This window comes from Canis lupus, chromosome 14 (assembly GCF_003254725.2).
Source record: "Canis lupus dingo isolate Sandy chromosome 14, ASM325472v2, whole genome shotgun sequence".
NCBI lineage: Eukaryota > Metazoa > Chordata > Mammalia > Carnivora > Canidae > Canis > Canis lupus.
The window spans coordinates 51,158,474-51,175,671 of NC_064256.1; the positions used below are offsets into that span (position 1 = coordinate 51,158,474).

Genomic DNA, 17,198 nt, shown 5'->3' on the forward strand with positions numbered 1-17,198 from the left:
AGAATCCCAAGCAGACTCCCTGCAGAAAGTGGAGCCCAGGATAGGGCTTGATCTCATGACCCTGAGACCAGGATATGAACTGAAATCAAAAGTCTGACACCTAACCAACTGAGTCACCCAGATGCCCCAAAGAAATGTGACTTATTTTTTAAGAGATTCATATTGTTCACACTTTAACTAAACATTCCTTTTCTCACCTCTAATATTTATGCATCTGTTTCCAGTAATTGCTCACATCAGCCCAACTGATGTCCAATGCTGACCCCCATACCAATCACAGGGCCAGCTTCCTAAGGTTGCGACCAGTGCAATCACACAGGAGTCTGAGGCTCAGACAGACCACACACTTAGGCCTTAATGCTCTCCAGCTGCCATCTTAAAATTCTTACTAGTTTGAATGTTTTATAAGTGAAATCCAATAGGACAATGGACAATATGCTAGGGGGTGGTTGTCTGAAAAAGAGTATACTTCTCTTTGATTTTTGAAGAATAGTTCTAAAAGGTACAAAATGCTAGGCTGGAATTTTTTTTTTCCCTTTAGCACCTTACAGACATCATTCAGTTATCTCCTGCCTTCCATTGGTTAAGAAATCAGCTATTTTTTGCTTCTTTGACAATGTCTTTTTTTTTTCTCATTTCAAGATTTTTCTCTTTTTCTTTGGCTTTCAAAGGTCCATCATGTGCCTTAAATGTCTTTTTTCATTGTATTTATCCTGATCAGATTTGTAGTGCTTCTTGATTCTGTATGTTGATGTCCTTCATAAGTTCTGGAAAATGTCTGGCCTTTATTCAGATAGTACTTTCTCTGCCCCACTCTCTCTTCCTCTTCTGCTACCCCAATTAGATAGATGCCAGCCCTTTTCACTATGTGCTACACGCATACCTCTTGCACTATTCATTGTATGTCACAATCTTTTATCCCTCCGTATTCCAGTCTAGATATTTTCTAAGTCCTTTCACCCTGTTCATGAATCTTCTCCAAGACTATATCTAATTTGCTGTCAAACTCATCAACTGAGTTCTTGTCCTCAGTTAATACTAGTTTTCATTTCTAGAATTCCTTTTAATTTTTTTTTATAGATTCTGTTTTCTGATGAAATTATCCATCTTTTCATCAATTTTTCAAAATATTCATTATAATTATTTTATAGCCCATATCTGATCATTCCAACAACTAGATCATTATGATTGTTTCTATCATTTATTGTTCTATTTTGTTTTTATCTTGGTCTTGCCTTCTGACATGCATGGTGATTTTTTATTGAATGCCAAGCGTGGGATACAAAAAACTTAAGATTCTGCATGATGCCTCTTGCTTCTGGCAAAGACAGTTAAAGAAAAGGCAGATCATCTTAAAATCAGGATTTAGTTTATCAGAGACTGCATCTCAATTATTTTAAGTTATGGTCTATTTCTAGTTCTCCCTAACTCCTAGGATATACCCTTCAAGGATTCCAATTAAAAGTATGGAGTATTTACCAGGGTCCTGCCTCCTCCTTGAATTCTAGTTTGACCTCCTAGCAGGGTAAAACTGTCAAAAATTCTGCTCAGCCTCTTACCATCTTAGCTGCCACTCTTTGGCTTCTCAGTTTCATGCCTGTGGTGCTTACAAAGTGACAAGTAACCCAAGATAAAAAGTAGCACTGAATACAGGGTGCACCTCAATGTGTTTCTCTTCACTCTGGGATCTTTGCCCTTTGACAAAGCTACAATGCATGTAATTTTTTTTTAAATGCAGCTTTCTCATGTTTCTCAGTATGGGACTTAGTTTGAAATAAACCAGTCTATCACAGATGAAGATGGAAATCAGATACTGATTGATATTAGTGGCCTATCTTTATATATGTACCTATATTTTAATGGTTCCAGAAGTATTTTTAAAAAGTTGCCATACCTATGTAATAGTTTATTTTTCTGAGTTATATTTACTGTTTGAAACTTAAATTGTCTACTTCCCCAAAATTCTTATTATTTCTCTGTTACAATTATTTAAGCTTATATTCAAAAATTTTTTTTTTAAGATTTTCTTTATTTATTCATGAGAGACACACAGAGAAAGGAAGAGACGTAGACAGAGGGAGAAGCAGGCTCCATGCAGGGAGCACCACGTGGGATTCAATTCGGGGTCTCCAGGATCATGCCCTGGGCCGAAGGCAGGTGCTAAACCGCCGAGCCACCCAAGGATCCTTCAAAATGCTTCTCCTTAAGAGTTCAATCTGACTCAGTACATATAACATAAAATGTGTATTTGGGAGCACCTTTATGAATTCTGTCCTGAACTTTTTTTTTTTTTTTAATAAAAGTCACAGTGTTCTCAGATACTGGATTTTTCCACAGTGAAAATAAAACAGTTACAACATAACTAACTGTTTACAATAAACCAGTTACAAACCTAAGTACCTACTATTTCATAGAATATCCCCTGTATAAATTTATTCTTTGACAATTTCTAGTCATCTCTCGAAGGATATAAGATTTAGGAAATGGGTATATATCTTGCTATACAAGATATCCATAGCTTCTGCTCATTACCATAAAATCTCGATAATTCAAAAGTGAAACATATGATCACTGAAACATTTCCTAGCCCAGAACTAAGAAAATGTTTTATTGCGTAATTAAATGTATAACAATTGTGGAGGTAGTTTATCCTACTCAAGAAAGCAAATCGATATTAAGGGCTACCTCAAAGGCACCAACTTTTTGCATGCCTATGAAGAGCAGTTACAAAAACAGTTTAATCTATATCAAATAATAGCAATAAATACTTACACTGTCTCATTTTTTAAGGAATTGTTTGTAAATAAAGTTAGTAATGACTGCAAACAACAACGGGTAATTTAAAGTGCTGAAAACTAAATCTCTCATCAAAATAAACTGCAAACTGGATTTCACTGTACAACATTTTCACAGTCCATTAATTTAAAAAGAAAAGAAAAAATTCTGCTTATAGAACTTTTCTTTGAAAGTCATGGTCTTTCTAACTTTGTGTCCCTGAAATATACAATATTACCTACAAACTCAGAAAAATTTTTGGTTATAAACAAAAAAAAAAAAAATTGGGAATGCATACAGATTCAACAGATAAGCATCCACAATTCTTCTAGCTCAAGAGATAACTGGCTTTTAATACAATTACAGGTCATCAGTCAGTATTATCCCCGCTCTGAGTATTTGTTCAAAACCTGAATTTGGTTTTTTAACAGATTCCAATTAATTTACCTCAGGGGATTAAGGGATATTTAAAGATTTACAAACACTCCAGACACAAAGAAACTAGCAAATTTCATTTTTTTTCCAAAGGCTCTATTCTATTTCATCCATTTTCCTCGCTGAAATCTTCGTAACTCTTTGCTCACACTCACTGCTAGAAATGCAACCATTGTGGTGGCCATCTGTCAAAAAATGGCAATTAGTTTACATGTCACAAACCAGCTATAGAAATTGTATGCACACTATATGTTCATAATAATGTCTTGCTGCTATTAATGAAGAGATACATTTCATAAACCACTATATCAGAAATTTTATTACAGAAATGGGGATATGATAGATGCCAAGATATTAGGGCCTGCTTGACTTCTCTGCTGAGAACGAGTAAATGTCCTCAACCAGAGCACCACCACTATATATAGAGGCTTTACAGTTTTAAGGTTAAGACCACAGGATTTGAGGAGAGGCACGTCAAAACTTTGCTTTTCCATTTACTAGCTGTACATTCTTAAGCAAGTTACTTAACCTCTCCATACCTCATTGTTTTGTCTATAAAATAAGAATAACAACATTATCTACTTTTGGGGGGTAGTTAAAATAAGGATTGAATAAAAATAAATATAGAACTCTTAGCCCTGTGCCTGGAAAATAATAAACAGTCAATACATATTAAAAACTATTGTGGGATGCCTGGCTGACTCGGTTGAGTATATGCCTCTTGATCTCAGGGTCATGAGTTCAAGTCCCATATCTGGCATGGAGTCTACTTAAAACAAATTCAGTTGTGAATATTTTTTTTCCTCTCTCTCATAGACTGCATGTATTTTTTTTTCTTTTGAACCTTATAACCACAATACTCTTACCAATACAAAGTGTTTAGCTATCTTGGGGAGACTGCCTTTGCTTCATAGAAACTACCTTAGTATTTTGCCACCCCAGACTTTTGAATCTAGGAAAGCAGCAGTGGTTGATGGAAAGGGTTTAAACACTGCGGTCTCCGTCCAATAAAAACAGAATGTGTGTCACATGTTTAATTTTGAGTCTTCTACCAGCCACATTAAAAAAAGAAAAAGAAGGAACGCCTGGGTGGCTCAGTGGTTGAGCATCTGCCTTCAGCTCAGGGCGTGATCCCAGTCCAGGGATCGAGTCCAACATTGGGCTTGCAGCGGTGGGCCTGCTTCTCCCTCTGCCTCTGTCTCTGCCTCTCTCTATATATCTCATGAATAAATAAATAAAATCTTTAAAAAAAAAGTTTAAGTTAATTCTAATAAAGTATTTTATCTAATGAATATATCCAAAATTTTGTCATTTTAACAAGTGATAATAACTACTTCAGCTGCTCAGTAGCCATATTTACCAGCTATGTCCAACAGGACAGGTTCAGAGTCAAGTAGGCCTGGATTCTCATTCTAGCTCTGCTATTCACTTGCTATTTACTTGTTAAATCTCATCTTCACTGGGTTAAAACTATCTCCAGATATTGTTATGAGAATTAAGTAAAAATAGCATACATAAAATGCATAGCACAATGCCTGATATACGGGGCACTCATTAAAAGAGAATTTCCCCACCCTCACCTTCTACTAGATCTAAAACCTCACATGGGCTCAGTATAGTATCATCTAGGACCCAGCCTTAGCTCCTTCTCTTCTATCTGTACTATAAACTTTAGACTTTCCCCCACCTGCACAGCTCTTCCTCCTTGCTTCTTAGCAGCAGTAACATGCTTGTGTAGACTTCGGGAAGCCATGGCGTCTCTCAGTCATGACCCACGTATGTGGTCCTAAGAAACCAGAATGACTTACGCCAGAGTATTTGCTTCTCTGGCCCTGTCTCATCTACCTCCCCAGCTCTTACCACCACTACAGCTTCCCCCGCAACTGCCATCAACAGCAATGCTTCTCCACTGGAACATACACTGACCTCAGAATTTCTAAAGGTAAGTATTTTTCTACAAAATAACTGGCAGAACCCTTTAAAGGTGTCAAGATCAAAAAAGATGAAGAAGAAATGAGGAACTATTACAGATTGGAGGCAACTAGAGAGACATTAAAAAATAAAAATGAAATATGGGATCCTACAATGGATCTTGGTGTAGAAAAAGGACATTAGTGGGAAAACTGGTGAAATGCATAGTTATTTAATAGTACTGTATCAATGTCAACTTTCTCATCTCAGTAATTGTACCACGGTAGTGGACAATATTAATGTGGGGGGGTGTAAGATCCATACTCTATGGATCAAATGGATAACATGGGGACTACAGCTGATAACACTGTATTGTACACCTGAAATTTGCTTAGAAAGTAGAACTTAAATGTTCTCACACACACACACACACACACACACACACACAAAAGGTAAAGGTGACAGATGTGCTAATTAACACAATGAGGTCAATCCTATCATTATATATATATATATATATATATATATATATATAAACCATCTCATTTTACATTTTAAATGTTACAATTTTATTTGTCAATTGTACATCAGTAAAGCTGAAAAAAAGATTATATGAGAACTCTCCATACTACTCTTACAACCTTTCTTGACATCTAATATCAAAATAAAAAGTTAAAACACTTTTAAATGTGATCATTTGAAACTATTATGAAGGAACCTCTGTCCCAATGGATTTGTTCATTGAAACATCACTGTAAATATGCTACTTATGTTAAGCCTATTGCAGTAAGGCCATCACACAGGTTAATGAAGAGTCAATTCCAAGGTATAGAAAATCCACCTTAATCACCACTATTAGGTTGCAAATCCACTAAGAGAGTATGATGTCACCTACATACACTCAATAATACTAAGCACTTGATGACAGCAAATGTTTTATGTGACTAGTAATGTTACTAAATAAATATAACTTTTGATTTAACGTTACTGAATAACATGTTTAAACATTAGCTCCACTATTCATAGAAAGAAAGTGACAGGAAAAGATAAGGAAGAGATGAAACGAAGCATATTCTAATCTGTAGCTCCTCAGACCCTTCATGCTTTAGGGAACAGCCTTGGTCAATAATCTCTGAGCAAAACCCACTGCAACAGAAAAGAAAGTCTGTTCTGCTACAGCATGTGTTTCTGTAACATAAATTAGCTCATAGGCACCATGGAGAAAGAGTTACAGTATAAAGCAGACGTTGCATTAGTTCATAAGGAATTTTTTCCCAGATCATTAATGCACTGTCTCATCAATAATAGCAACTGAAGGCTAAGTACACTAACAGCAATAAGCCAGAAAGGAATCTGTATTACATATTCAATCTTCTTAGAAGTGCTTATTGCAAGGTTAACTCTGATCTTTGTTTTAAATAAATAAAGTAAGTAATTAGGTAACACTGAACAATGAGCAGAGAATATACCTCCAGTATCCGTACATTTTATACAAAGCTTGCAATCTTTTCACTATTTGTAACTTCTAATGAAAATGTCCATCTGCCCTTCCATCAGGTTACCTTCAGCTTTTTTGTCTTAAATAAATCCTACATTTATTGCAGTGCTTATTTATAAAAAATTTCATGTCATTTAAACTGTGATAGCACTTATATTGAATTGTTTTTGTTTTCACTAGTGCTCTAGTTACAAAGTTGCACAAGCCCTACTACTTTATGAATTTGCAAACTGAACTTTTCCAGAAATGTATATATAATACATAATAAAAATGCTGTATTACTACAAACACCGAATATATGCAACACTGTCCCAGGATTTTTTTACTATAAACTGTTATACTACCTTGTTTCCAAAGATTGTATGTATCAATGAAATATGTTATATCAATTTATAAACAAAAAAAATTACAAACATTTTCTATTTAGCCTTAAATTCAAGTTTAGTCACATATTTCTTGAGTCACGCATCTCTTAAATACAGAAAATGTTCTGATGTACTAATGATAATTATGATCTAAGTTAAAACCAGACTGATAGATTTTCTAAGAAAAGCAAATATTCAGTGTTGATGTGAATTAAATATATATTCATGAACATTAATCAAACCAACATTAATCTTTTGAAATGAAGCAGTCTATAAAATATATATAAATATAAGGACATTTAAAAAGTACTTTTGTTCATAAAATTAAAAAGATACTTTAAATAATGTCTTTTATATAGTATTACATCATGCTAAAAAAGAATTTAGCAAAAGACTTTTTGTCTCTCAAAAAAAATCATTGCTTAATGATTATTTGTTCTTAAAATATATAATACCAATCACTAAGCATTCTTTTATGTAAATGGCTCCTTCTAGCAACAAGAATTATAAAAGAAAATTTGTGTTATTTGTACATGACAGAGATATAGCACATAATTAACTCATTAAAAATATAGCTGAACCCAAGTAGCTATAATTTATTATATCACCTTCAATTCAGATATGCTATTTTTCAGTTAATTTATATAATATGTATCAATTAGTTTAATATTTACATAAGAGAATAGTGTTCTGTTTTTCACATAGTCCATGATATGCTAGTGTACTTTCACAAACCCATGCAACCCTGAATTTCAAGGAGTCTCCTTTTTCCAATTATCTATTCAAATTTACCTGCTTCGAGATAGTCAGCATGTTTCTCTTGGAAAAAAAAAAAAAAAACTGCACAATTGTCTGCTTACAGTGTGACCTCTTTCACTTGGGTGGGTATCCTCTCCATCACCGACTAAGTGAGAATGTAACCTTGTCAAACCAAAGGCAAAAGAATAATGAGCACACAACAGGCTAACCCAGCATGGAAAAGGTTGTTAAGGAGGTTGCAAAAAAAAAAAAAAAAAAAAAAAAAAACTACTCTGAATGACAAAATAAGAGTCCAAAGAGTAGGTTAATATTAAAGAAAGCACTCAAGAACATGAGAAGCATTTAATCCCTATCCTTGGATGTCTGCCATACAAAACTCTATTCAAATGTTTTTATTTTATGAGTTACTACCAGATTTAGATAATAAGTTTTTTCAAATGAATCCTAGAAAAACAGGCTTGAAAGAGACACATTTATGAAACATCTATTTCCACAAAGTACTAGCCAAAGATAAGTTTGAACAAGTAGATCATGTTTTACATTTACCGAACAATTATAAATTCTCATCCAACAAAAAAGCAATCATTCCAATTAAAGAACCAGAAATATAAACTGGAAGTCTTCACCAAACACCAGGAATTTACTATCATTAAAACAAATGACAAAAAAAAAAAAAATGACAGTAACTGCTATATTAATTGCTACCCCGACACACTAACTGCCATAACAAGGAAGCATATAAAAACATTTTTATAAGTAGCTGAAACCAGAAGAAGTCAGGCAAGTTCTGTTAGTCTTCTCAGTGTGAATTTACTTTTAAAACAAACAAATCTCAAATCTAACCCATTCAAGCATGTGCTGGGACTGACTATGTATTATATCATTGCATTAGTTATGCACACTTTGACATTCTTTTTCTACATTAAGACTGGAATGAAATTTTTGCTCTGGACCAGTCAAAATGCTTTAACAGAGAAACAGTGCCACCTTTTGGTCCCAGACAAAAGCCTCCAGTCTACTAATCTTCCAAACTGCCTTATTTCAGTTCAATCACTGAGACATACACAGAAATATCAGTGAATTTCGTGTCACAATTATCACCTTTTAGAAATATTGTGTACCTACACAAAGTAATAAAAATGAAAGTAACATAAAGGTTGCTTCCAAGATGCAAAATTCCCAAAATAATCCAAATTGATACCGATTACATGTACTTTATGATCATCAATATAATTTCTAATCAACATTTCATTAAAGACATTTTACCAAATTCAAGTATATCAATCACTGGATATATTTTAGACATAAAAGAAAAATCCTTTTTTATGGCAATGTTAGGTTTCAAAAGTGATTTTTAAAAATATATTACATTTAAAATGTACCTATTAATGTAATAATTGGCAATGATATTAACAGCAAATTACGAGGTAACTCAATTATAAATAATTCTATATGCAAATATTATATGTTTCTGATTTACTTACACCAATGACACAATGTCACCACGTTGTACTTCAAAATTCCTCACTTTCCAGTGGTTCAAAAGCACCACATCAGATGACTGGCTCCCCCCAGGATTCAAAGAAGGCTAAAAAATAAGGAGAAAGAGACACATCTATCATTTGTATTTTTCAATCTTCATGGTTCCTTGCACTTCATAGCTCTAGTGCAGTGCAATAAAACATTTCTAATATAGTAGCTTTCAATAAATTGCTGTTCTAAAGTAACTGCCAATGATGAGTTTTCAAAAAGACTCATCGGTATTCTTCACAGGTGAACTGGGGGGAGAAATACATTACCAATACTTATTTGAAAGGAAAATGTGCTAGATATTCAAATCTTTACTAAGCTCCAGTAAAGAGGTATGAAAAGCTTTAAGAAGGATTATTTAAAAAAAAAAAAAGAGGAGGAAGTGAATCAAACCTCCCAAAGGAATAGTCACTTGGGATCTAATTTCACAGTAGTGCACATCACTGTTCCGTTTGGGAAAAAGAAATAATCTTCAATCAGCCAGGAAAACAGCCCTAGGAAGAAGAGAAGGGAGTGGAAGAAACAAGAGATGGGATAATCATGGAAGATGTGGGCATTTCCACTTCAATCTCTCTTTTCTAGAGAGAGCAAGGAGTGAGGGTCCTGGTCCCAGTTGAAACCTAATAAGGGACATTCACGCTAGCATTCAGATGAGTCTCAACGTGCCTGAGGATTGATGGAGCAAAAATTGAGACGCGTTTTGTGTGAGAATTCATCTGAAAGTCAGGAGCCATCTAGGCATAAAAATTTGATGGAGGAACCATGAAGCCAACACACCTGTCACTTGGATAGGGGTGCTGAAAAACCCGGTGAATAAGAAGTCTGAAACCTGAGGTGGGAATAGAGAAAATAAGAAAAGAATAAGAAAAACTAGGAGAGCTTTCTCATCATTGACTCTCCAGGGTCTCTGAGAATGCCATGAGGGGAAACGGCACTCTCTGTGCTAGTGGGAAGGTGCCAAACCACAGCTGAGCCTCTCCTGCCTTCATCGACAGTGGCAGCAAGAGGAGACACAGCCCCAGCAGCCAGGGCAGGAGCCAGGAAAACAGTGGATGCCAGACAAGAGCCAGTCCCAGAAGCAGTAGTAATATACTCTTTTTCAAAGATTCCTGAAATTATTTGTAGATTTCTGCAAAGCAGATGTGGGCAACACTGTAGAAATTTTTGTGTGGGGGCAATTATCCATGATCTTATTTTTTAACTCCCCTGGTTTTGTCATGGCCAAAATATATGGGTCATTTTTGAAGATCCCACACTCATAGTTTCTATCAACTCATTTACATGACGATAATGCCAAAGTATCTATATCTTTAGTTTTGAATCCCTGGCTACTCATTTTCCTTGACTGTCTTACATAAAATTCAACACAATCATATGGAATTTGTCATTATTTCTTACCAAAAAGAAGGTTTTCTTCCTTATTTTCTTACATCTTATTTACCACTTTCCCAGTCAACCAGCTTAAAATCTTAATCATCTTTTTACTTCATATCTAACCAGTCACCAAGCTAAGGAGGTTTTTTTTTTCCCCTCACAATGCCTTTCACTTATGGCCCATCTTTTCTCTTCCCTCTCCCATTAATGTACTTCAAGCACCAATTATATAACTCATCATGTATCTACACTAATCAGTCTTTCACCTCCAACTCAGAAACGAATGATTCCATTTCTTTCTAGATATACGATTTTCGGCAAGTTACTCACATTTATTACATTTCAATTTCCTTACTGGTAATTGTGGTGATAATTAGTAACATAGCTAATTAGTAATAATACGCAATAATAGCCAATACTGATCCAATGCTTGCCATGTACACTGTTCTATGAATAATAACCAGATATACTGAGTGCTTACCATGTGCATGGCACTAAGGGCCTTACAAATATTCACTTACTTGGTGGATTATTCACTTTAAGTACATAGAACAGTTCTTGAGCCATAATCAAGTTCTCAGTAATCTATATTATTAGTAATACTACATCATGATTTTAATTATAGTTTCGTGTCCTCTCTCAGGTTCCTCCTCTAGCTCCATAATAAAGAACATAGTTGATATAATTGGATGAATCCAAGGGGCTTTGTTGGGCCACGTGCTATGAACGGAGCTTTTGCCATCACACAGTAGGGTTAGATTAAACATTCAGCTTCCGTTGGGGGTTTGTTCTCTAATTCACATTCTCTACCTCCCTCTCAGTCTTTGAGTTTAGTATCTTGTGAGTCCTTTTCCCTTATTTCTTTTTATTTTTCTTCCTATACAACTGATATAATTAAACGTGGCCTATGGGGAAACCATCTGAATCATAAAGAGAGAATCTCCTTCCCATTGCACCTTCACTGACTTTTTCTTTTCCTTGCCATCCGATTAGTGAAGAACAAAAGTGATTAAGTCATTTCTGATTGCTCTTCCTTACTTAGTGTCTTTTATTGGAGTTTTTCAAGAGTTTGTGACCACTGCACATAATGAGAAATGCACTTTACACACATGCACAAATGCACAATTCTGAACAAAATTTCACAATAATTACCTTTACTACATATACTGACATTTTTTCTCCCCTAACCTGTTTTTAAAATTCTGTCTATAACCACCACATTACATTCATATCCACTGTCTTTATTTTGTAACCTACTAATAAGTTGCAATCCACAGTGCTAAAACCATAGCTTTAGATGATTCTTCTTCAACCATTATCCTATGAAGGTTGCATTTTTCCAGAATTCTACCTATAGTTCATTCATTCATGTTATTAAATTCTTTCCCTGAAAAAAATCTCATTAACATTCTTAGTTGCAAATACCACCCATATACCAATGAATCCTAAATGCCCGGTCCCAAAATCACTTCCTCCTCAATCCATAGCACTTCACACTACAGCATGTACATTCTGTAATGTAATTTTTGCTTACCTGTCTCCACAAGTAAGTAGGAAGCACTTTTTATCCCTTATGTTAGCCCATGCTTAGATTTATACTTTAACACCAACTACTTCTCTGAGATTCTTCTCTGCCATCTCATCTCAAGTCATTCTCCTACCTTAAATCCTTCACTAACTTCCTAACACTACCAAAACAACTGCCTTCCATCAATCCCCACTCACACAGTTGCTTTTTTAAAAAAAAGATTTTATTTATTTATTCATGAGAGACATAGAGAGAGACAGAGACATAAGCAGAGGGAGAACTAGTCTCCCTGCAGGGAGCCTGATATGGGACTCAACCCCAGGATCCCAAGATCACGACCTGAGCCAAAGGCAGACACTCAACCACTGAGCCACCCAGGTGCCCCCCACTCACATAGTTCCTACGGGTTACATTCACTGACACTTTCAAGGCATCATATAAGCAAATATTTCTGTCTGAAATGCTTCCCCCTCTTTCTACCTTCTGCCATCTGGTTAACTCCTACATCAAAACATTTGAGTCTCATAAGGCAATTTCACAAGAATTCTTTCCTAACCTTCATCTCTCCTTCTCCCCATTCCCAACTTCAGTGTCCACTAGGTTATCAAAACTCACAAGTTCCTCATCACCAACCTGTGATCATTTCTATCACATCGTATTTAAATGTGCACTGTTATTATTGCCTTGTCTTTCTTTCCAAGAGCCTGTAAGCATTTTGAGAATATGTTGTTTCTTATGTCTGTGTTCTTGACCCCTAAGCACATAGGATGATTAATAATTTTCAATGGAAAGAATCAAAAATATCAATGACTGAAATTCCCAAAAATTTCCCAAATTAACATGCCCAGAACAGAGATAATGTTCCACACCAGCTCCCAATTGTATTTCTGTATTCCCTTCCTTAGTTAACAGTATCACTATTCACTCTGCTCCCCAAACTAAAATACTTTTGAGTCAGCCTCAGTTTCTAACTCTCCCTTTTAGTCTCTCATCATTTGACTATCTCCTCTGCCCTGAACACGTTTCCCCTACTTGGAAAATTCTACTTACCTCTCAAAGCACAGTTTGGATGGTGACTTCTGCATGAAGCCTTAAACAAACAAACACCTGCAGTTTCCTTGTAGAAATTAGGAAATTACACCCTGGTGCTCCAAGGTCGAGAACAGAAGAATCCCCATAGACTCAAATCTTGACACTTGGATTTATTTACCTTTCCCTTAGAGACCACTCATCAACCAGCTTTTCTAACTCCAATTGTTAGAACTAAAAGGTAATGAGTTGTAAACAAAAGATCTGTGTAGGGAAAAAAAAAAATCCCAGAAGGAAGCATATCTAATTTCAAACAGTAAAATATTAGAATCATCAGTCAACACTTAGAAGCCCTTGTTTGATTTTATAAAGGAAACAATAGTTTTCTTTTACCTTTCCTCTCCTCTACAAGGTTACATTTAATCATTCCCCCATCAGTGCTCCCTTAGCTATTTAGGTTAACTTCAATGATACTTTCTAAAACCTTGTTATTGGTACCTGCCTACACATATGATTCTTTCACTCAATTGTAAGCTTTTCAGTTGCAGAAATCATGTCTTACCCATGTTTGTATGCCCAGATGAAAGGCTGGAAAATAGTATTTCTGTACTTTAAAAGATTAAAGGTTTTTAAAAGTATATTTAAATAAGATGGTTCCTAGGCAATGTACATTATCTAAACAACTTATATATTTCTTTCAGTGAAAACATATTCTACCTAAGTCTAGTAAGAAATCTATTGTGTTGCATCAAGTTAGGCAATTTAAACACTAGAAATAAAGTTGAACAGTGCTTTATATTATGCATAATGAAATAATACTCTTGTATTATTCATAATGTGAAATAGAATAAAACAGAATAAAATTTTCACAACAGAATAAAATTTTTTCTTTACTGTTCATTTATGAATATGAATTACACTTATAAAGAAAAATTTTCTTAAATTACAAAACTGTTCTACAGTACTGTAACAACCATAGTTCTTTGTACTCCAATTTAAAAATTTATTAAAAAGAAAAAAAAGCACTTTAGTTCCTGAGTTTTCTAAAACAACTTTTGAGAAGAAAAAATAATGAACTTCAAAATGAAAATTTTATATGAAAATGAAGAAAATCTCATTCGAATAATGCTATCTCAGAAAAATTAGTAAGTCATGTTATTACTTAGAAATTTTACATCTCATTTTCCCTTGTGGGAATGGCAGTTTATGCTTCAGACAGAGCAAGTAATCTTTTCGAATCAAAGAAGTTATACACATGAAATCTAAATTAAAAGTCATAAACTTCCGGAATGAAGAGTCTGTATTTTCTTGTCATGTTGTTAATACCTTAAATCCTATATTCACCGAGACTACATCAAAATTATAACCAACTTAAGATAATAAACTTTTTGGAAGTAAGAAACCTGAGAATATTTAATTTAGGAGTTTCCACCTCTATTTAAAATGTGTGACTGTGTTAGATGTTCCTCCTAGTAGTTTAGGAGATTTCCAGTAGTAAAGGGAAAACCACTGATAGGATTATCAAGAAAGAACAAAACAAATCCCACAGCTGTTCTGTCTTCCTTTTCTTCAGTGATTTACATCCTCAACACTCAATCTCTTCACAGGCTTCTACCATGAAGGATTAAGATTAAAAATCAACAATTTACCCAAAACCAAAGTCCTCACCAAGCAGAATTACAGACCAATATCCCTGATGAGTATGGATGCAAAATTCTCACCAAGATACTGGCCAATCGGCTCCAACACTACATTAAGAGGATTATTCACTAGGGCAAAGTGGGATTTATTCCTGGGCTTCAAGAGTGGTTCGGCATCCACAACATCCACAAATCAATTGGTATGATACACTGCATTAATAAAAGAAAGGACAAGAACCATATGATCCTTACAAAAGATGCAGAAAAAGCATCTGACAAAGTACAGCATCCTTTCTTGATTAAAATCCTTCACAGTGAAAAAAAAAAAAAACCTTCACAGTGTAGAAATAGAGGGAACATATCTCAAAATCATAAAAGCCCACAGCAAATATCATTACCAATGGAGAAAAACTGAGAGCTTTTCCCCTAAGGTCAGAAACATGGCAGGGATGTCCACTCTCACCACTGTTGTTCAACATATTACTAGAAGTCCTAGCCTCAGCAATCAGACAACAAAAAAGAAATAAAAGCCATCTGAATCAGCAAAGAAGTCGTCAAACTCTCACTCCTCACAGATGATATGACACTCTATGTGGAAAACCCAAAAGACTCCACTCCAAAATTGTTAGAACTCATATAGGAATTCAGCAAAGTGGCAGGACATAAAATCAATAAACAAAAAATCAGTTGCCATTTCTATATACTAACAATGAAACAGAAGAAAGAAATTAAGGAGTCGATCCCATTTTCAATTGCACCCAAAACCATAAGACACCTAAGAATAAACCTAACCAAAGAGGCAAAAGATCTGTACTCGGAAAACTGTAGAACACTTATGAAAGAAATTGAGGAAGACACAAAGAAATGGGAAAAAAGTTCTATGCTCATGGATTGGAAGAACAAATATTGTTAAAAGAGCTATGCTACCTAGGTCAATCTATACATTCAATGCAATCCCTATCAAAATGCCATCAACAGGGATCCCTGGGTGGCACAGCGGTTTAGCGCCTGCCTTTGGCCCGGGGCGCGATCCTGAAGACCTGGGATCGAATCCCACGTTGGGCTGGGAGCATGGAGCCTGCTTCTCCCTCTGCCTGTGTCTCTGCCTCTCTCTCTCTCTCTCTCTCTCTCTCTCTCTCTCTGTGTGTGTGTGTGTCTGTGTCTGTGTGTGACTATCATAAATAAATAAAAATTTTTTTTAAAAATGCCATCAAAATTTTTCACAGAGCTGGAACAAATAATCCTAAAATTTGTATGGAACCAGAAAAGACCCCAAATAGCCAGAAGAATGTTGAAAAAGAAACCAAAGCTGGTGACATCACAATTCCAGACATTAGGCTATATTACAAAGCTGTAATCATCAAGACTGTATGGTATTACACAAAAAGAGACATACAGATCAATGGAACAGAATACAGAACCCAAAAATGGACCCTCACCTCATCTTCAACAAAGCAGGAAGGACTTTCCAGTGTTAAAAAGACAATCTCTTCAACAAACGCTGTTGAGAAAACTGGACAGTCACATGCAGAAGAATGAAACTGGACCATTTTCTTACACCATACACAAAAAAAGACTCAAAATGGATGAAAGACCTAAATGTGAGACAGGAATCCATCAAAATCCCAGAGAAGAACACAAGCAGCAACTTCTGTGACCTCAGCCACAGCAACTTATTGCTAGACACGTCTCCAAAGGCAAAGAACACAAAGGCAAAAAATGAACTATCGGGACACTTCATCCAGATAAAAAGTCTTTGCACAGCAAAAGAAATAGGTGACAAACAAAAGAGAATGGACAGAATGGGAGAAGATATTTGCAAATGTCTTATCAGATAAAGGGCTAGTATCCAAGATCTACAAAGAACAAATAATCCAATCAAGAAATGGGCAGATGACATGAACAGATATTTATCCAAAGGAGACATATAAATGGCCAACAGACACATGAAAAAAATGCTCAACATCACTTGACATTGTGGAAATACAAATCAAAACCACAGTAAGATACTACCTCACACCAGTAAGAACTGCTAAAATTAACATGTCAGGAAACAACAAAAACAATTAAATGTTGGCAGGGATGCATAGAAATAGGGGAACCTTTGTACACTGTTAGTGGGAATACAAGCTGGTGCAGCCACTCTGGAAAACAGTATGAAGGTTCCTCATAAAGTTGAAAATAGAGCTACCCTAGGACCCAGCAATTGCACTACAGGTGTCTACCCCAAAGATACAAATGTAGTGATCTAAAGGGGCACCTGCACCCCAATGTTTATAGCGGCAATGTCCACAATAGCCAAACAATAGCCCAGATGTCCATCAACAGATGAATGAATAAAGAAGATGTGGTAT

General features: G+C 35.3%; 1 protein-coding gene across 13 annotated transcripts in view; it reads right to left on the reverse strand.

Annotated features, from left to right (window-relative positions):
• The window catches only part of IMMP2L (inner mitochondrial membrane peptidase subunit 2), an 848,292-nt gene that overhangs the window by 770,965 nt on the left and 60,129 nt on the right, over window positions 1–17,198 (reverse strand). For 11 of the 13 annotated variants that reach the window (XM_049093415.1, XM_025464659.3, XM_025464660.3 and 8 more), the window contains one exon: window positions 9,228–9,331. In XM_049093415.1, coding sequence (XP_048949372.1) covers window positions 9,228–9,331 — 104 coding nt within the window. Of the gene's footprint in view, window positions 1–3,352; window positions 3,396–7,775; window positions 7,906–9,227; window positions 9,332–17,198 lie in introns of those variants that run through there. The other 2 variants (XM_049093424.1, XM_049093422.1) reach the window with 2 other exon arrangements.